The sequence below is a fragment of the Lotus japonicus genome, chromosome 4 (genome assembly GCF_012489685.1).
Source record: "Lotus japonicus ecotype B-129 chromosome 4, LjGifu_v1.2".
NCBI classification, from domain to species: domain Eukaryota; kingdom Viridiplantae; phylum Streptophyta; class Magnoliopsida; order Fabales; family Fabaceae; genus Lotus; species Lotus japonicus.
Window position 1 is genome coordinate 71,191,214 of NC_080044.1, and position 20,870 is coordinate 71,212,083.

Genomic DNA, 20,870 nt, shown 5'->3' on the forward strand with positions numbered 1-20,870 from the left:
TGTGTGTGTGTTTTTTTTTTAAAATTGCTCTCACAGTTGTAACATGAATATAATGAATGTCAAATAATTTCTCTAAAAATATGACTCAAAAGTTGGACTCATAGAAAATGAACTCTCAACCTAAGCGTTTAAAATTTATAGAAAGTGACAAATTTAACCCTCTGCCTCTACAAAAACAAATTGATTTAAAGATTAACATCCGAGGATTAAGCATTTCCGATAATCTGAATCCTGATTGACACCGTTCCTGTTTCGTTGTTATCCAATCATTTATTGCTTTTGCACTTGAAATTTGAAAATTGAAATCTTAATTGACGTGAACAAATAAAAAACAGAGAAATTGAAGTCTCAATGTCACTGCCACGTGATTTCTCATCATCATTGACATTCACAATCCCAACAAATTATCTCAATCTTCTTCCCATTTTAGTATTTTCCGAAAACAAATCTAAAAATAAAAGTAGAAGAATATATATATATATATAAAATCTGTTTATGCTATTTCTACACTTCCAGTTCCAGAACAGAACAAAACAGAGAGAAAGAGAGAAGCATTGAACCGTGAAAATGGCGAAACACGAGGAGCTTCCGATCCCGATTTACGAGAACCTCGAAGGTGTTTACGGCGATGGTTCATCGCTCGAAGAAGCTCAGCTTCGTTTCGACAATTTGAAGTCCAAATTCATCCAATTCTTCGCTCACCCTCCTCAACTCTTCGCTCGTTCACCAGGTTGAGATCATTCATTCATTTTCATGATACCGTTGGAAAATCATGCAATCGTTGTTTTCATTGTTTTGTAATTCCAATAGCATTAACAACAACCGATGATTATTATTATTATTGGTTTCGCGGTGCAGGGAGAGTGAACTTGATCGGAGAGCATATAGACTATGAGGGTTATTCGGTTTTGCCTATGGCTATTCGCCAAGATACAATCATCGCGATTCGGAAGAATGAAGCCGAGCCTGTTCTTAGGATCGCTAATGTTAATGATGAGAAATATGACATTTGTACTTATCCTGCTGATCCTAACCAGGTAGATAGATCCTCAATTAGTTCTTAATTTGTGTGTTTTTCTTCATGATTCATTGTTTTGTTTTGTTAATATACTCTCTCTGCTTTTGTTGTTCAATGAAGGAACTTGACTTGAAGAATCACAAATGGGGCCATTACTTTATTTGTGGGTGAGTCTCTTTCATATTTTTCTTAACACTTCTTGTTGTTAGGTCGTTTTCAAGGTATGCCCACGAATTTAGGTAGATGTACGAGGCTGCGTTTTGATGTCCTTAATTAATGAACCTTGCTTAACAAGGTAATGCATATAGTATTTTATTTGGACAATTAGTCCTAGACGCGCCTAATATGCGTACCGGTTACGGTTTAATTTGTAAAAAGAGGGGCTAGCTAGTTATTTATGTGATATATTTACTATTTACCGAGTGAAATGATGTGTATGGAATGAAGCTTATGGATAGATGTTAGTGGCTGATTTTCTTTTTTTGGGCGAATGAGATAAATTTGTTGCATTGTTGTTTGATTTGGTATTGAATGATTATAAAAATTTATGTAGGTACAAAGGTTTTCATGACTATGCAAAACTGCAAGGAGTGGATGTTGGTCCACCTGTTGGGCTTGATGTTGTTGTTGATGGGACCGTGCCTACAGGTGTGTTCATTAGTTTTAAATTAAAATGGTGCTTCCAAATTTACCTCTAAGTGAATGTTGATCAATATTTTTGGACTAAAGCAGAGATGACAGAGTCATGCCATTTGTTTCTTTATGGGGTTAAATTAAAAGAACAATATCTATTTTTATTTATTTATTTCAGGTTCCGGACTATCAAGCTCTGCGGCGTTTGTTTGTTCTTCTACAATTGCTATTATGGCTGCTTTTGATGTGAACTTCCCAAAGGTCTGCCTTTGGACTGGAATATGTATAAGAGTTTGTGCTTTGAGGAGAAAATGCAGTTCAGCTCTTGCTGAATTTTTGCATGGATAAATTGTTTGTATATATAGAATGTTAGGGTTTGAAAAAATTATTCAGAGTTCTGATAAGCTAGCATTACTTTGTAACCAAAGAAAATATATAACTTTTTTTATGTGCAGTAATTTAGGGTTATATCAAATTTGATAACAGTTTGCCCTGACATGGCAGTATAACTGGGATTTCACGAGTTCATCTTTGGAAAATCTGATATAGCCCCTATTTCAAACTTTTTGTGACAGCTGAAATTGATCTTTTGTGAAGGTTTACACCAAAAGTTATATAGCTGTATTATGATAATTTAACCTTGTGTTTGTTAAATCAAATATGTTTTATTTTGCCTTTTAGATGGATGATCACCAGTGTTTTTTTGCAAGCATGTCTTTGTTTTGAAAAATAATTTCTGTTGTTTAGTTTGTGGGCACTCTTATTTTGTTTCTAACATACATTATCATATGCTTTTTACAGAAAGAAATTGCACAAGTCACATGTGACTGTGAACGACATATTGGGACACAATCTGGTGGGATGGATCAGGTTGGGCAGACCTTTCATTGCAGATACATCCTAATTTAATTTTAATGTGAATGTCTCCCAATTACCTATCCATGTTGTCTTTTCCTCCAAATCACCTTTCTATATAGGATGGTCTTCGTAACTGCTGTTTAACAGCTTTTTGCTAATTGGCACTGATTGACAACTGATATTTTCACCAAGAACTCAAAGTATAAGTGTATTAGATGAACTATACATACATGGTTTTGTAGTTATCCATCATTCAGAATGAAACTATGTTAAAGATATTCTACTATCTGCCATTTGGTTTCTCTTCTCAATTCTATGAAATATGATTTTGAATCACAAGCTCTAAAACATTATATGTTCTAAATAAGTTTTTTCTAGGTTGGGAGTGATATACATGGTTTAATTACTTTCCATAAGTTCGATTACTTGTAGGCCACTATGCTGGGGGCCTCAATTTTAAAATGATAATCAGTTCACTGTAGAAGCTTATTGAATTGGAGCACTAGTTTAGTGAATTACTCAACTTTTAACCAGTTCTCAACTTCTCATGATAGATTTTTTGTGAACAGTCTTGTTAAATGGTATATAGAAATAGAATATTGTCCAATGCTTGGATGCCATTTTGTATTGTTCTTCTCAGGGTTTTCTTTCATTTTACCTGCATTTACATCTGATTTTATTTTTCCTCCTGTTTTCCTCATTTTACTTGACAGGCAATCTCTGTCATGGCCAAGACTGGGTTTGCAGAATTGATTGATTTCAACCCAATTCGTGCAACGGATGTGCAACTGCCTGCTGGTGGGACTTTTGTGATAGCTCATTCTTTGGCGGAGTCTCAGAAGGCTGTTACCGCTGCCACTAATTATAATAATAGGGTTGTTGAATGCCATTTGGCTTCTGTAAGTTCATTTAAACCTTATTGGTGTTGCTAGTTGTACTCTGTACTCACTCCTTAAATACTCCTCTGGTGCAAAGCATTTCGATTACCCTATTTTATGTAGCCTTTCAGAGTACTCAATTGTTGGATGGTAATGCATAAATATATTGGTGGTGTCTTCTTTTCTCTCTGTCTTTTGGTATAATGACAGCATGATGACTTAAACCTGTGACTTATTGTAAACTACCAAAACCATGCAGTCCACTCCTAATAACCTTGGCTGGTCTATTATATTTAACTCATGTAACTTTCTTCATATTTTGGAATCTAAAATATTACAAATTTCTATTGTTGAACAAGAAAAACAATACATGTTCATTTTAGATACTTGGGGTCGTTTGTGTTCGAGTGAATAATTGTTTACATGTGTATATGTGCATACGTCAATAGCCAGTTGCTTAGGTGGACATGAAACTTGGTTATCCTTTTGTGTTATCAACTATATTTATTAACACACAAAGTACTATCGTGAAATTTTCCAGATTGTGCTTGCTATAAAGCTAGGAATGGAACCAGAAGAAGCAATATCAAAAGTGAAAACACTATCCGACGTTGAAGGGTTGTGTGTAGCATTTGCTGGTACTCAGAACTCATCGGATCCTGTACTTGCCGTGAAGGTAATTTTCCCCAGTATTATGCCGTCCTTAAAATTAGCCTGGTGAAACATGGCATCTCTTGAAGACGATATTTTATATTTCCGCTCCTATTTTAAAAACCTTCCTTTTGGTGCAGGAATATCTGAAAGAAGAACCATATACAGCTGAAGAAATTGAAGAAGTTACTGGCCAAAAGTTAACTTCATTTTTGAACATTAATGCATCTTATTTGGCAGTCATACAAGCTGCAAAGCAATACAAATTACATCAGGTTTTTTTTCTTATCCCTGTTAGCGATGGTTTCATGTATGAGTTATGTTGAAATCCAATTAGGAAATATCAAAAAAAAAAAATCTTGTGGCTTATGTATTTCACCATTGCCAACAACCATTTCCATTGGTTGCAATGGCTAATAATATATTTGCCTCTTTATTTTCTTTTATTTAATTTGACTAATGTGTTTCTAGAGAGCTGCGCACGTGTATTCAGAAGCCAGGAGAGTACATGCTTTCAAGGATGTTGTATCATCAAATCTAAGGTGTCTGCTGGATCCATCATAAATAGCTATGCTTATCATGTTGATCTCTTGTATTTTTATTTGATTCTCATGATACATATCTGTACTGCTTAGAATCTGGGAGTTAATAGTTTCTAGGATAGTCGGTTGAGGATTTAATTGTTAGTAGGTAAGAGGATAAAAACTAATCCTTGAAGAGTAATTTTAATCCATGAAAATTTCGGTTAAAGGTTATTGAAATTTGGAACAGTCTGATTGAACATCTCTATTGTACCAGGTGCATGCAGCTATTTTTTGCTTTCACATGAACATTATCTGATTGCAATATGTGGCTTTCCTATCATGCTTCTTGAACTTGATGGATCTTAAATGGTTGGCTTTTGAGCTTTTTATGTTATTGTGACATTACGACATAATGCCAAACCCTTTCAAATGTTAACAGTTCCACATCTTGCTACTTCCATTCATGCCTGTCCTAGCTTGAGTCTTACTGATATGCACATTGCATAATTCAGTTAGTCTAGCATGTATGATGGATGAGTACGTCTCTGAATTTTTCTTAGTATGATTCTTAGTACATGACGGGGGTGAAAGCTAATTTATATTATTGTAAAAAAAGGAAAACATTGTGCTATAAAGCTCCCTCTATGCGCGAGGTCCAGGGAGGTGCATGATGCACTTTGTGAATCTACAGTAGACAGTCTTATCTTGCATTTTTGCAAGATGCTGATTCCACGGATCAAAGCTGTGACCGTAAAGTCACATGGCAACAACCTTACCGTTGCACCTCAAAGTCACAAGTCAAATTAGTTTATATTATTCTAATTTCACAAAAAATTATCTTAAGGACTAACTTAGTTTATTTTAGATTCTTCTGTAAGTGGCTATATGTTCTTTGATTCTAACATCTCAACTTTTTTCAGTGACGAGGAGAAGCTAATGAAACTCGGTGACCTTATGAACGAGAGTCATTATAGCTGCAGTGTTTTATATGAATGCAGGTATTGTATTGACATATTATTACTTCCAGAATGCTTTCTTTCATTGGGAAAAACATGTGCATTGTCAATTTTTGAATTCTCTCTAGAAAGATTCTCGTTCTGTAAGGCATGATTTATCATGTGAGCTTTTACAGCCTTAAAATAACAGAATGAAGAGTAATTCTTGTAAATTTTACTCTCCTTTTTCAGCATATAAAATTCATAATTTCTTTTTATTATTCATTGAATCAGCTGTCCGGAGTTGGAAGAACTTGTAAATATTTGCCGTGACAACGGTGCTCTCGGAGCAAGGCTTACCGGCGCCGGGTGGGGCGGTTGTGCTGTTGCTTTGGTGAAAGAGAGCATAGTCCCACAATTTATCCTTAATTTGAAGGTTTGAGATCATACAATAAATAATTCATACTTAACAAACCTTAATCATTGGAAATTTGGAATTAACAAGTTGTCATTGATGGATTCTTTGTCCATTGCAGGAAGGTTTCTACCAATCTAGGATGGACAAGGGCGTTATTAAGAAGAACGATCTTGGCCTTTATGTATTTGCTTCCAAGCCATCAAGTGGTGCTGCTATCATCAAGTTTTAGTATATTTCCTTCATCCGCTGCTTCCCTTTTGATGGTTGAGAAATTTTTATTTAAACTTTGTGGTAAAAAGATCTTTAGTAATAAATGCAATTTCTGATGGATTAAGATTGCTGGTTAATCCTCAATACAACCAAAACTAAATAATGATTTTTCTGAATAGCAATAATAATGTGGTGGCCCTATTCGCCCTCCCAATCAATCAAAGACCTTGTTTATGTTGGGGCCTGGCAAATCTTGTAATATCTGAGCCCACGTTCTTTTGTAGCTTAGTTATTAGGTGTTGGTGCAAATTGCACGTGGTTATGCAAAATGCCTTGTTCAAATATGATTTTTGCCCTTTCAGTTATTGGTGACAGAAATATCATTTGCACAGCAAAAAAATTAACAAAGAACTCCTTCATATATGTTTCTATGCTTGTCACACTCATCAACATGTGCTTGAGAACTCATTCTAATTAATGGGAGCAAGAGTTCTTATGCGCAAGGAGTCAAGGTCTTATATTGCTTCCCATGTTTGTCTTCCACCTTTTTCATATACCAGATAAAAATCTAGAGTGGAGAGAAAAAATGGGGCGCTGCTAATATACACAACAAAAAAGTTTGTCCTTAACAGAGCTCTCAACATTTAATACTGGTCCCCAAAGCAACATTATTATGAGGAATCATCCTTCTGAGATACTCAGCATATATATATCTCACTTAGTATGGTGCACTGGCCCTACCTACCATTTTTCATGTGGGTTGTTGATGAATCAGCTGAAGCCATATAAAATAAGTATTTACAACAAAACCATATATATCTAAAGTTGTAATTCATATTAACCTTTAATATGTATAAAAATACTAAAACATAAGAAGAGTTTTTTTTGAAAGTAAAAAATAAAAATAAATTTATTTTATATAAAAAGTTATCAAACAAAAATTATAGTTAACCTTCCTCTTGTAACAAAAAAATAATAATATTATAGCTATGTTGGCATGTACAAAATAAACTAGACTAAAACATAACTTAAGACCATCTCCAATTGTAAGATGCGGCTTCGGCTTCCCAAGATCACAAACGTGAAAGAGGAAGCTCATTTGGTGTTCATGTCACAAATGAATAGGGGAAATAAATTTCAGATCACAAATAATTGTAACATATTCAGATCGATTTCTCTTTTATTATAAACACTTTTGAAGTTATAAACTTATTTATAAAAGATTCTCCCGACTTCAAGATCAATTGTGAAGAGTTTCAAAGCCCTTATGGGAAATCCACTGCATACACAATCTTTTGTTATGATTTTTTTTATAATTATACAACTATTTGACAACTCCACAACCATAAAGAGTTACCTCAAAAATCAAAAGTGTCGGTGAAGAAGTATCCATGAGTATAACAATATCTAAAGTGGTATCTTAAGCATCAAAGATTAGCATCAGACAAAGAAGATACCCACCACAAAACTTGTTAAAACAAAAAAAGCAAAGTTACAAGACTCAAAACAAATTAAAGAAAATAGAATACACGTGCTCCTTAAAAAAGAAGGTCCATTTGCTGGTGTATAATTGAAAACAGCATTAATGTAGGAAACAAACACACATGATAATTAAAAAAGGTACATAAAAGTTGAAAAAATTAATAATATACGAGACAGAGAGTGCAATGCAGAGTGAGTTGCCACTGTCGGTGAGTCTCCATAGTCCATGCTTCCTAGTATTTTCGCTCTGTACTATATATATGCTGTTTTTTAAAGACAACACATGTTCCTGCCATTGACAGTGAAGACTCTAGAGAGAGAGAGAGAGAGAGAGAGAGAGAGAGAGAGAGAGAGAGAGAGAGAGAGAGAGAGAGAGAGAGAGAGATTTTAAGTGAACTCTTAAAATTGCAGTGAGGTTGTTTCCCGGTAATGTTGTGAACTCATTGGATCTTGGGTTCCTTCATTTTCCATCAAAGGTATTCATTTTTCCAAGTTTTCTTCTTCTTCTATATCAATATTTATGTGTTGTTTTCAACTTTTCATTATTAGTACAATGCTGGGTGAACTCTGAAGCTAGTTTCAAAGTTGATGTCTTGTGGTTTAACTTTGCTGCATTTTTTCTAAGTATATTTGTTCTGTGCCTTTGGTGGGGGTGCTTTATGTTCTTCTTGCTTTAGAAAGCTGGCTTCCACTTATGTTTCTTGCTTTCTCTTCTGGACTTGATTTTTGAATTAGAAAAGTTCAATTGATTGAATTATGTCTCTTGTTATGATGCAGGGTCAGTCCATTCTTGGGATTACTTTTATTGTTTGTTTGTATGAGCAATTGAGTAGCGTTTGTGTTGAGGATTGAGTTTCAGGATTTAGTGTATGTTTCGTGTAATTTGCACGGACTTCATCTCAATCCATAAGAAGATTTCCGTTCATTTTTTTGTTTTGAAGTGCACGTCTGTTTGCATTGGTGTCAACAGATATCCAAACATAACCTTAGCTCTTGGAGGCAGTTTACTTTCGTGCTCTCCGTTTTGTTGTTGGGAAAGGTAACAAGAGGGAGAAATTGGATTAGTTTTGTGGCTTTGGGATGGAAGATACAAGTGTAAAGGAAGTGGGAGTTGAAGTTGATCTTGAAAGTGGGTTGGTAGTAGTAACTAAAGATGATTCAAAGAATGTCTCCACTCCTGGGAATACAAAACAAGGAAAGACATTATTTGATAAATTTTCTTGTGGGCTTGTTGTTGGGGATTCTAGGAAAGGTGAGGTTAGGCATAGTGTATACTTGAACAAGTCAAATTTAGGTAGTGTTTGCATAGACATTGTAAAAGTGTCAAAAGAGAATACTCTGGTAAAGGAGAAGCGAAAGAAGTCCAGTAATAAAAAGGCAGCCAAACCTCCAAGACCTCCGCGATCACCATCACTAGATGCAGCAGACCAGAAGCTAATCAGGGAAATCACTGAACTTGCAATGTTAAAGCGCGCAAGGATAGAGAGAATGAAAGCCTTGAAGAAGATGAAAGCGGCTAAATCATCATCGTCTTCCAGTAGCAGCATGTTTGCCATGATTTTCACTGTCGTCTTCTGTATTGTGATATTACTTCAAGGTATAATATCTATAGTTAAAGTAATTTTTATTTTTTACATGACATGTTTTTTCTAATTTTCTGTACTATAACATGATAGGGCTTCAGGTTTGAGCAAACAAGTAAGAACAATTAACAAATGATTTAGTGATAATTGTGTGGCTAATTGTGGAATTGGGTATTGTTTACCTTTGGATTCTGCATTTTCATTGCCAAGTGCCAACTATTCCTATGGTTCTATTTTCAAAGGCCATTTCAAATTTCAAGATTATTACTTCAGAATTATGTTTGGTGACTCCATGATAAACATTGTTTTGGTAAAACGTAGATGTTGAATAGAACTCTCCACATCAGCATTTAGAAATTAGAAGCAATTGATGTTAGTATTTGTTTGGTGAGAATTTTCCCATTAAGCACCTCCATGTTTGCACTTCCAATGGGATTCAATATTCATGTTTAAGATGTTCTCTTTGCAGGCATGTCACCAGGAAAAAGCTCAGTGAAAAGTTTCCAGGAATATCCGGTATCTGCAGGAGGAGAAGAGGGTGGTTTGATTCTTGCTCGACACCAATTCTATCCATCTTCAAATGATCCAAACGCGCCGGGTCTAGAATCTCAAAAGTGAGTTGAAATGCATGCTGTTCATGGAACCTCCTTTGGCATCTTGTATTCTTTCTTTTTCTACCTTATTCACAAAGAATTCATCACTGATTCCGTTGTCACTACTCACTAATGTTACTTGATGCTATCTTTCAGAATTGTACAGCAGGTCACTGGTTCGGATTCATCTGTAAAACTTAGATGAGATGCAGGTCAATGTAGATTTACTGACAATAAAAATGCCATGACCTTCATGTCTGCATTTTGGTGAGAATAGATGGTTTTGTGCTCATTTATGTGTAACTTCTGGATTTGAGAATAGATTCTGAAGAAAGAAAAGTTGATCCAAACATGCTAGTCAATGACAGGGTGAGCTAAATTACTGTGATAGTGCTGCTTGTGCTCTTTATTGGCTTGCCAAAAAGCAACTGCCTGTTGCTTACACTCAAGACATTTAGAGATTTTGCTTTTGAAGTTCCATGTCCATCTGTAATCACATAACTATGATGTATCAATGTCTTTCTATCAATTCCCAATTCTGAGTGAAAGCCTTTCTTATATTTTTGTTACTGGATGTTTTGCACATAATTCAGGTCACGTCTACTCAGAAGTTAAGACTTGTGGCTTCTAATCAGAAGTGATTTTGAAGTATTTTACTGTAGAACCAAACATGTTGTCTTCTTTCTTACTTTGTATTTCTCTTTATAATAATGAGAAATGCTATCAATACTCTCTTGTAAGTCCTCATGAAACATTCGTTAAAATTCAATTTGACATTTGCCGGAAAACAAGATAAGGGCCAGTATCTAATTAAGAGTGAACTGAAATTGATTTAGGCCAATTTGGATTAGCTCCTAGCACATGGGAGTTATTGAATGTTGATGAGTGATTTCAATAGAATAACCAATCAATTACCAATTAATAAGTTAGTTACTTGCTAAACTCAACCAACTGGACCACATGTGATGATAGCTTTTTTGTCCATGAATTCACTCTTTCTAGTTATCATCATTAAATATGAAAGTACATGGATTGTACAATTATGTAACTCCCTTCTTCCTCAATAGGTTCTACCTTTTGTATGAACTTGCACTCCCCAAAATTCACATTCCCATCTTCACATTCAACAGAAAGGGACTTTTCCTTCATTTTTAAAAGAGGAAAGCTCACTATTGACAAAAAAACAGAGAGGAAAAATTATCATTCAGAAAAGAACCAATTGTTATGTGTGGAAACCCAATGACTGTGGAGTAGAATGGAAATGAATGATATGTAATAAAATAGAATGAGTTTAGCATATTATTGTTTGAATATTTATTAATGAACCAAATTAAAAATTTGGACTTGGAGATTCAGGTTGGAGATGCCATCATGCCAGTTTGTACTCTATTCACTATTGTGCATATTAAGGAATAGCTAGCTATGCATGTGATCTCACATGTGGCGCTGTTTCGCTCTATCAGTTACCCGACAAACAAAATTAAGAAAAGTTGACAAAACAATCTTCATCATATAGGAAAATTGGACACCTATAGCAGTTTCCATTCTGTGACAAAAGTAAGTTCTGGATCAATAAAACTCAAATTCATTGTGTGGCTATGTGCAGGTCCTAGTGTAATTTTTACTGTTATGTTACAACTGGAGTCTTACAATTAATTCTCATTCACTAGTTACTTTGAACAACAACAATAACACCAAAAACGTGAGGTCGATTGTATATATCACGCTACCCATTGAGCTAGAATGCTCGATCAATATTCAATCATTTAACATTATGGGCGAGCCATATGCGTTTTGCTTCCGAGTAACGACTTAACATTCACAATATCTCTGTAGTGCTTGATCCATATTGAAAATATCGACTAGTTTTATATTGGTTTCCGCGACCTAACATAACTCTCCTTCTTTACCCGGACTTCAAACCGACTATCCAAACATAGGTGGAGTTAGTCACTTTAACAATGAACTTAGATAGTTGATTTTATTCCCAAAATTAATTATGTGTTGAAACTAGAGAGTAATTTCTGGCGTAGGATCGATTGTCAGATTTCATAACAAATAATAAGATTTCACAATGTTACTATATTGAAATCACTTTTCAGGAATGTATTCAAACATTAATCAATTCACTTTCAACTCACTTTTACCATAATCAATTGGATTCATGATCAAATTAGTCATTGAGTTTGTAATTGAGTTTGATTTTAGTCCCTCGGACGAAAAATGACGTTTAGTGACCGTAAAAAAAAATCGCAAGTAATTGTATAAATAACCGCTACTAAATGACATTTTTCGTCAGAAGACTAAAATCAAACTCGATTATAAATTCATGAACTAATTTGACCATTAACTCTAATTAATTGTACAAAACTAATTATCTAAAACCAATTCCGCCAATCCAAACACACCCTCACATCTCGCTTTGCTAACAGTATGCTAATTCCACGATGTAATGCTCTAGAATTACTTCTGATTAGACACCACATGATTTAACTTCTTAAAGTGTCATTATTATGTGCAAACTGTGACAACAGCACAATTTTGGGACTATCCATTTCAACGGAATGGTTACAACATACAAGTGTATATATAAAGCACTGAAAAACAACATACAACTTACAAGTGTATATAAAGCACTGAAAAAAACCAATCCTGTTGTTCATGGTCAAATCAGAACGAAGAATGGTCCTAGGTGCCGTAGGTTGTCTAATTTGGAGCTAGTAGTGTTAAGTACTAACCACTCACTTAGATTATAGGTTGATGTAACCTTATAACAAAGCCTCTAGTGAATGTGAAACAGATTACATATTGGAACCTAATAATCAACTATGATTATTTAAAGGTGAACCATGCTTATAATAGAGAAAGGTTGTCAGAAAACTTGTGGTGTATAAACCTCCTTCAAACTACTATAATATAATTTGCACATACAAGCTCAACCATGCAAAAACACTTATTTATTGAATACTAATATGAACACTGATTAAGAATCCTACTAGAAATGAGAGGCCAGGGGAGAGAGACAAAAAAATTAAAATTAAAATAATCAGCCATGTATTAATAGTTTGACTATAGCTTCAGCCACATCCACCAGCTGTTGCACAATGCTAGTTCTATCACCTAATGGTGATTTTGCTGAGCCTGAGAATTTCTTGTTGCAAGCATCCAATTCCTTCTCAGCATCAAATATGCAGTAATTTGCAAACCCAAATCTACCTTGGTTTATAGCATCAGCAGCTTGTGGGAGAATGTACTTCACAACTGGGATGTATGACTCAGCACAAAATGCTAATTGCTGCTCCAACTGTTGATCTGAGGTTTGCTTAATCAACATTTCAATGTAATTAAGAGTGTCAGTGGCATTTGCTAGAATGTTGTTGACCATGATGAGGGCCATGCCTTTTGGATCAGTCTTTGGAGTTAGAGGATTTGAGTGGAGGATTGTGCTGCAGAGGTCATAAAAGGGTGTCTTTTTGCATATTTGGTCCACCAAATCACCACCATCTCCACCATCTTTGACAAGAGTAGAGGAATGTGTGAGTGTGAAGAGAAGAAAAGATACAAGAAGGGTGTGGAGAGGAACAGAGAGAACAGAGGTTGAGTTACTTTTCATTTTGTTGTGTGAATGAGTGACTAGGAATGAAGGGTGTGTGGAGGAATGAGCAAAGCTTCTTTCTTGGCTGCTATTTAAGGTTAGTTTGGTTGTTGCGTGAGTTCAACATTTGTGATTTGTTTGCTAGCAATTGAAAAAAATAAAATTTGTTGGGCCCTTCTTTGGTCTTTTTTAAATCCTTTTTCTATGTTCACATTCTTATACTGTATGTTTGGAAATTTGGTGGGTTTCCATGTTAGAAGGAGAAGTTGTTCTAAAAGAAGTGTTGTTTGGTTCTATGTTTGAGAGTCTTAGAATCAATTCTCATTGACTAGAAACACTTTTAGGAATTAGATAATTGATTTTAGTCCTAAAATTTATTATGCGGAGAAGTTAGAAAAAATAATTTATGCAATGAATATAATTAATTGTGAGATTTCATTATTAAATTTTTTCACAATATTAGTCCATAAAAACCTCATTTTCTATAAACATATCTAAACATACAACCATTACTTTCAACTCACTCTATCTCATTTTTATCGTAATCAATTTTACTAAAATTGGTTTTTATTGGTATATCTAAACATACATCACCCCGCTTTTAACTCACTCTAACTCACTTATATTGTAATCAAATTTACCAAAACCAGCCCTGTCCAAAACTAACTCTCAGAATGTTGATCCAAACATGCAGTATGAAAATACCTTTTGTAAGTGAGAAGTGATTCTGAAGAGTTTAAAGTAAAACCAAAGATGCTGATCTTTTCATGTATTACAATTGTCACAGGTATGTTGTTTGCTTTTTGTAACCATGGACTCTGCATCATTGATTTGTAGGTAAAATCTCCTTTGTGTCACGGATGTCTTGTTTCAGCAGCCAACAGTTTCATGTTCTGTTTAGTTCACACGTCCCTGTAATATGACAAATTAGAGATCTTTCCAGAAGAAGATGTGTGTTCATCAAACACTCCCATGGGAATTAAAGAAAGAGTGGCATGGGTTTGAACACGCCCTTGTTTTCTTACTGAGATTTCCTTTGCAAGATGATATCTTAGTCCCACATTGTATGAGCATAAATGAAATGAAGACAATATATGAGTGAACCACATATGCAATTACATGTACTGTTGGATGGTAGAATTAATGTAAAAAATGTTCCATAAATGCATTAAATCTAACACTCAATAATATTTTTTTTGAAAAAAAAAGTAAGGAATGATGTCTTAAATTCTTCTTAGTTAGGTTTAAATTCAGCTTCAATTGATTTGCATTTTATTTCCAAACATGTTCACAGAGTAATCAACTTTCCTCTTGTTATTAATAGCAAATACAACATCAACAACAGCAGCCTTGTATACTCTATTATATTGAAGAAATTTCAATAGCTTTCAAGTTCCAACTGGCTTCAACTTAAACCAAGCACTTAAACTATTGAAACCATATAAATAGACAATGCATTTTAAAGCTTAATACTATCAAAACTATTGAACAAAACATTGTTTATTCATTATATTTTAGTTCATAATTAAAATAGCTTCTCTATTTTCAACTTCACATCCTCTTCCCTCTCGAGAACCATCCAATTTTCTAATAGGTGTTCACTTCTTGTGGTTGGTATCACAAAAAGACAAGAGGAAAGCTTCTTCAAGCAGCAAACAAGAGTCACTCCTGTCCAGAAGCTGCTACCCAAAGCCAAAGGGTCCCCTACTTAGAAACTGAACCAAACATCTTTAATCTGAGTGAGCTCATTGCTACCTAAACTAGTATTAAACGACAGAAAGAAAAGGACGAACTTATAGCAATAAATTATTATGGTTGTTCAATGAATCTAATCAGTTCTTCTGCAAAACAAAATAATTTTCTACCCAACAATTAATGAACATTTTTTTTGATTGTAACAATTAATAAACATGATTAAGATGCATGATGTCAAAAAATTAAAATGAAGTAGAAGAGCAAGATAGATAACATATTAAGTGGATGTTTCCATATGTGCCAGAAAATAAAGGTTAAACCAGAATCACGATAGACAGTTTCAAAAGCTTGGAGAACTAGTTGTTTCTCTTCACTGTTATTTTGTTTTATCAATGTGTATCCAAACATGATCTTAAATTAACTTCTCTTTCCTTCCTAAATCAATTCTAACACTTAAAAACTAGGCGGAGAAGCTTCTCCTCATAATCAATTATAACACTCATTACTACCTCAACCCAAAATCGATGGATAAATTGTAGAAATTTTTCCAAATATATCACATTACCTAAATTGCCAACAGTTTTCTAACAATTGAACTATAGAAAAGTAATTAGGAAACAAAAGAGAGAAGAGATTGAAAAATGTGAAGGGGCCAATGCTATGACAATAGCACTTTTATCATACAATCAACGCATTATATTATATGATACAATATACTATAAATACATATTTTAAATTGCATCATGACATCATCTGTTTGAGTAATTAGAGCAATAATCTGACAATAGCTGCTGTTATATCTGCTACATCATGCATAGCATTGTTATCATTAGTGAGTGGTGATTTTTTCCCTTCAAAACTTTTCTCACAAGAGGTAGCTTCAATGGCTGCATCATTGGCACCATTTTCAGCAAACTTGGGGTCCCCTTTCTGCAAACCTGCATTAGCTTGTGCCACATCAGCTTCCACAATTGCTCTATATCTGCCAGCACATTCATTCAGTGCTTGCTTCAGAGCAGGCTCAGAACTCCCCTGAAGAAGAAGGTGATGGATCTTGTCTAAGGCATTGTTTGCTTGGGTTTTCATTGTGTTGATCATGATCAGTGCTAGCCCTGTGACATCTTTTTTAGAGCTTTGAGGGTCAGATTTGAGGTAGTGAATGCAAAGATCATGATGGGGTGTTTGCTTGCAAGTTTCTTCAATCAGATTGGTGCCTTTTAGCTGCATAATTCTGCAGTGACTCACTGGTACTGAGATTGTTGCTGCTATGACAAGAGTGATGAAGATAAGAGGTAATGGATTCATGTTTGTTGGAATGAGAAGGAAGATAGATTCAAGTCTCCTCAGATGTGAAAACTGGTGAGGCCTTTATAGTTAAGAAGCTCTGATCGTGTTGTGCAGGGAAGTGGACAAATGTCAAGTAAGGAACCAGAATTATGTTTTGAGATTTTGTTAATAATGTCATTTTTTTCGAAAAATAGAATGTAAATATCTTCTCTAGAATTAATCATTGTAAAAGACTATACAATATCAACAGGTGGTTGTTGGTTACATGTCAGTTCTCATTTAAATAAGACATCAGGTATTCATAAATCATGTCATAATTGAATTGTTAAAATGTTAAATCCTTAGCAGGTTGATAAGGATTAGGAATTATCTTAGTTGTGGTGAAAAAAAATTGGGAGAGGTAAATTTTACTTCTATGATCTCAATGCCTAGAAATGAATTAGTCTCTGATTATCGACATGATGACAAATTTAGTGTATACTAAAAAAAATATCTCATATAAGTTTTATATATAGAAAGAAATCAGATAGAAACTAATCTAATCATAATGTGTATGTTCCTAGCGTAAGCTCTGATGTAAAAATATGATTGACAACTCATAAAAGAGACAAAATGTGAAATAGTTTATGGTTGATAGAAGTAGACACTAGAAAATTGTTAACATAATTAATGAAGGTTTCTTTTTATAAAGTAAAAAGGAAATTTATTTAACATAATATTTTTAAGCCTTTTATTAATAATTTATAATTTCAATATGATCTCATATCCAACACTCTTATTCAAATTTTCAAGTTGTATTTTAAATAGGTGGTCATCAATCTTCTAAAAAACATCAACAAATCAACTATCTTCATTAAAAAAATCAAATTTCAGCCATACCTCATTTTAAAATTAATTTTTTTCTATGTTTACTTCATTTTAAATATAAAGCTATCTACTAATAAAAACAATAAGCTTTAAAAATTAATAAACTTGAATAATAATACAAATAGAACCTTGAAAAAAAGGGGAAATTATATTTTAAGTCAGATGATCTTTTGTCCATGATTCCTACATGATATGGTTGGTGCCAATATGAATAAAGGGTGAATTGCGTGTACGTTGGGTATTGGGGCAAAAATGGGCATACCCTTAAAATAACAAGTACCGTGAGGTTCATGACCCCTCTCACATTTGCGTAAAGGGCTTGGCTTGTTCGAGTCATCACTTATGTACACTTGTATAAGCTTTCAGCTGTGATGACATATTACAACGTTTTGCCGTTAAAAATCAACATGATTCTATAGTGGATTGAATGGAAATTGGGAAATATGGAAAGAATAAGGAACGGCCATACAGTCTACATTTTCATAGTGGACGATTTTATAATCAACCAAAAAGTATCAAAAAATAAAGTAATACTGGAAAATTTCAATATGAAACAAAAAATGATGTTAACATCCATACAATGAGTTGGTGACTCCTTGTCGTAACAAGAAGACCAAAGTTAAAGCTTTTTGAACCGTAGTTTCCCTAGGACTTGACAAAACATGGATGCTAACTACACTAATTGTTCAAGAGTCGCCTTTGAATAACGAATATGTAATATGGTTGGATTCAATTTTTTTTTCTAGATCGTTTTCAGATGCATAGCTTATTAGCTTTTGCCTAAAATTGACTTTTATTGTAGAATTAATAATAGAGTAATTTTTAAAAACGCACATATGTTTTATTGAGCTTATTTGACTTACAATTAGATCGAGAGTTCCCAAGGAAGGAGACCTAATTAAACCTTTTCACTATGATAGTTAACATACATAATTACAAGAGGTTTTTCCCTTTTATAAAAGGAAAGACATAACCTAACCTAAAATTTTCTAAGGCTTTGGGTTAAACAAAAGCGGCCCAAGTATAGATGAGTCACTATAAAATAAGATGTTGTTGCTCGCCCAACTAAAGTTGCTCGCCATGTGATGAGGCACTACGCGCTACATGAAAAAGTCTCTCATCGAATGAGGAAGACGAGTGATTGGTTGCTTTGTTGAGACTTTTTTTACTTTCAATAGCCCTAAACAACAACTATCACAATAAAAGAACAAACCAATCCTCAGATTATTTGATACGCTAAACCTTATCTCTTGTATTCCTCAACCCCACCTTAGTAAAGAAGAATAGGACATGCATTAGTGAAAGGGGGAAAGAAGAAAAAAAACGGGGGGCGAAGGGCAAATAGAAATGCAAGAATTATGCGTTAGGGTCAAGCCTATCCACTAGCAGCAATTCCTAATAATTGAAAGATATGTATAGGTCTCTCTCTCTTTTCAACAAAAATAAAAGGATAACATTCTTTGTTAAAAAGTAGCATGTACCCTTATCTTATATGATACGTAAATGTCATGTTTTATTAAGAAACAAATCATAACAGGTTATCTTTGCCAATCAATCAGAACCTATGTGTGTTTGATTGTATGATTAAAAGCCTCACAATCACTATATCATTTTGTGTTACTTTGGAAATGTGTTTGCTAGCATATATGAATCATTTTCATTTTTAAAATCAATTCTGAAACTCAGATTAATAAAAAAGTCTTCTAATAGATGGTGTTAGAACGTGAAAGGATTTCGTAAATGCTTATATTTGATTTTAATGCTAAGTACATGTTTGGATCATTGATTCTCACAACTAATTTTGGTAAAATTGATTGTAGAAAAAGTAAAAGGATTTATGTTTGAATATATTTGTGAAAAAATGACTTTTATATGATATTATTTTAAAATTCAGGATTAAAATCTCATAATCGATTATATTTAAACAAAACTTCTTTTTTTTAGCTTCTACCAAAATTCATATTAGGTATCAAATCATTTCTAAAAAATAATTCCAATACATTAATCTTTTCATTTGGAATTAACTTCACTATACTAGAATTTGATTCTAGAATCCCTCAACAGAAAACCATTACACTATTTTTGTTATAATTGAAATATGAAAGACAAACAAATGACTACGTCAACAAATCTAAATACAAATAAAAAATAATGAAAAAAATAGGAAACTTTCAAATACGCTTAGGAGACTCCTCTCATGAGACTTGGCGAGCAAAAGTATTAGCAAGGGTGCTAAACCATCATATTCTAAATATCAATTTTAAGATAGAAGGTTCTTATGAGTATTTTTAAGAGAAACACTTCTTCAACTGTAATGTTTTGAATTGTGTGCCCTTGCTGATCCAAACATAGCTAAGTAACAAATCAAGTACTACATCTTTCCCAGTGCAAATTAAATAAAAGTACCTTCTGAATTCCTTAAAAAAACATGCCTCGAAATGTTAAATTTTTCAGTTTTGGTCCTCATAACTTCAGGTTTCAAATATCGAAACTCATAGGAATCACAAGAGGGTTGGATTTTACACATAAACTGTTCTAATACACTGCATCACATTATAATTGATTTCAGAAACTAACTTAGTAGAATTGATTAATAGAAGCAAATGTTTCATCAGCTAGAGCAACATCCTAACAATAGCTCCAGTAACAGCTGCAACATCATGCATAACATTGTTCTGTTTTGTAAGAAGTGATTTCCCAGAAAACTCACTTTCACAATAAGTTGCCTCATTAGCAGCATCATTAGCCCCATCTTCTGCAAATTTTGGATCCCCTTTCTGCAAAGCTTCAGTGGCCTGAGGGATATCACCTATCAAAATTGCTCTGTATTTATCAGCACAGGAACTCAAGGCTCTCCTCTGCTCTGTTCCAAGTCCAATTTTCACCTTTTGCAGCTCGTGGATTACATTCAATGCATCGTTTGCTTTTGCTTTCATCACTCTCACCATGATCTGAGCCAGTCCTGTGACATCTGCACCAGAACCTCCTGGGCTTGCCTTGAGGGACTGAAAGCAAACATTGTAGTTGGGTGTGTTCTTGCAGGTTGTTTCTATCAGTTTTCCACTGTTTGGAAGGAAAGTTCTGCAGTGAATTGTTGCTGGAATTGAAATCATGATGAGAAGAAGAGCTTGAAGGTAGAATGAAATTGTTAGGGGCTTGAAGTGTGGCATCGTTAATGTTCAGAGAGAGGGTGATGGTAGATAGAAAGCAATGAACTATGAAATTATGAGTTTAATCCTGAGTCCATAGAATGTTATGATGTTAGGCCATTTTATAGTGAGGAGCTGAGGTAGTGGACCATGTTTGAATTCAACATGCCAAATTTTAATTCATTTGTTAATATTTGAGATATATTCATATTTGCATTTCAACCAACATTAAATCAAATGATCTTAGAAATCATGAAAACATAGAATAACACATGTCAATGCATTTTAAAATATGTTATTTTTATATTTTCATACTTTTTAACGGTAAAACAAACGATACCTTATATTTTAGATGTTTCATATTTTTTCATGTCACATTACAATATCAACTATCAAGTAAAATATTCTATTTATCAAATAAAGAATTGAGGCATATTTTAAGATCAAAGTTAAATTGCCAATATGTATATTTAGAAATTTTCTATAATTGACAC

General features: G+C 33.9%; 5 protein-coding genes across 5 annotated transcripts; 2 read left to right on the top strand and 3 right to left on the bottom strand.

Annotated features, from left to right (window-relative positions):
- The first annotated feature begins 495 nt into the window (after positions 1–495).
- On the top strand, positions 496–6,386 carry LOC130710745 (galactokinase-like). The gene is made up of 13 exons (XM_057560097.1): positions 496–730; positions 859–1,037; positions 1,139–1,185; positions 1,572–1,666; positions 1,830–1,912; positions 2,453–2,521; positions 3,223–3,408; positions 3,929–4,063; positions 4,179–4,313; positions 4,510–4,580; positions 5,483–5,560; positions 5,792–5,933; positions 6,034–6,386. The coding sequence occupies exons 1-13, from the start codon at positions 568–570 to the stop codon at positions 6,142–6,144; spliced, it is 1,494 nt and encodes a 497-aa protein (XP_057416080.1). The 5' UTR covers positions 496–567; the 3' UTR covers positions 6,145–6,386.
- A 1,562-nt stretch (positions 6,387–7,948) lies between these two features.
- LOC130710746 (uncharacterized) lies at positions 7,949–10,352 on the top strand. Its single transcript, XM_057560098.1, has 4 exons — positions 7,949–8,083; positions 8,385–9,204; positions 9,660–9,804; positions 9,940–10,352. The coding sequence occupies exons 2-4, from the start codon at positions 8,688–8,690 to the stop codon at positions 9,986–9,988; spliced, it is 711 nt and encodes a 236-aa protein (XP_057416081.1). The 5' UTR covers positions 7,949–8,083; positions 8,385–8,687; the 3' UTR covers positions 9,989–10,352.
- A 2,300-nt stretch (positions 10,353–12,652) lies between these two features.
- Positions 12,653–13,457, bottom strand: LOC130715332 (cell wall / vacuolar inhibitor of fructosidase 1-like). The gene has a single exon (XM_057565420.1). It carries the CDS (start codon positions 13,394–13,396, stop codon positions 12,830–12,832), a length of 567 nt encoding a protein of 188 aa, XP_057421403.1. The 5' UTR covers positions 13,397–13,457; the 3' UTR covers positions 12,653–12,829.
- A 2,254-nt stretch (positions 13,458–15,711) lies between these two features.
- Positions 15,712–16,685, bottom strand: LOC130716044 (cell wall / vacuolar inhibitor of fructosidase 1-like). Its single transcript, XM_057566219.1, has one exon. It carries the CDS (start codon positions 16,376–16,378, stop codon positions 15,839–15,841), a length of 540 nt encoding a protein of 179 aa, XP_057422202.1. The 5' UTR covers positions 16,379–16,685; the 3' UTR covers positions 15,712–15,838.
- Positions 16,686–19,619: 2,934 nt separating this feature from the next.
- LOC130715435 (cell wall / vacuolar inhibitor of fructosidase 1-like) lies at positions 19,620–20,497 on the bottom strand. Its single transcript, XM_057565533.1, has one exon. It carries the CDS (start codon positions 20,395–20,397, stop codon positions 19,843–19,845), a length of 555 nt encoding a protein of 184 aa, XP_057421516.1. The 5' UTR covers positions 20,398–20,497; the 3' UTR covers positions 19,620–19,842.
- Positions 20,498–20,870: the final 373 nt, after the last annotated feature.

Coding starts and splice junctions, on each gene's coding strand:
- LOC130710745 (XM_057560097.1), top strand. CDS start 568: ATGGCGAAACACGAGGAGCTTCCGATCCCGATTTACGAGAACCTCGAA. Junction 1,038..1,138: donor ATCCTGCTGATCCTAACCAG/GTAGATAGATCC, acceptor TGTTCAATGAAG/GAACTTGACTTGAAGAATCA. Junction 1,186..1,571: donor GGCCATTACTTTATTTGTGG/GTGAGTCTCTTT, acceptor AAATTTATGTAG/GTACAAAGGTTTTCATGACT.
- LOC130710746 (XM_057560098.1), top strand. CDS start 8,688: ATGGAAGATACAAGTGTAAAGGAAGTGGGAGTTGAAGTTGATCTTGAA. Junction 9,205..9,659: donor TATTGTGATATTACTTCAAG/GTATAATATCTA, acceptor TTCTCTTTGCAG/GCATGTCACCAGGAAAAAGC. Junction 9,805..9,939: donor CCGGGTCTAGAATCTCAAAA/GTGAGTTGAAAT, acceptor GCTATCTTTCAG/AATTGTACAGCAGGTCACTG.
- LOC130715332 (XM_057565420.1), bottom strand. CDS start 13,396: ATGAAAAGTAACTCAACCTCTGTTCTCTCTGTTCCTCTCCACACCCTT.
- LOC130716044 (XM_057566219.1), bottom strand. CDS start 16,378: ATGAATCCATTACCTCTTATCTTCATCACTCTTGTCATAGCAGCAACA.
- LOC130715435 (XM_057565533.1), bottom strand. CDS start 20,397: ATGCCACACTTCAAGCCCCTAACAATTTCATTCTACCTTCAAGCTCTT.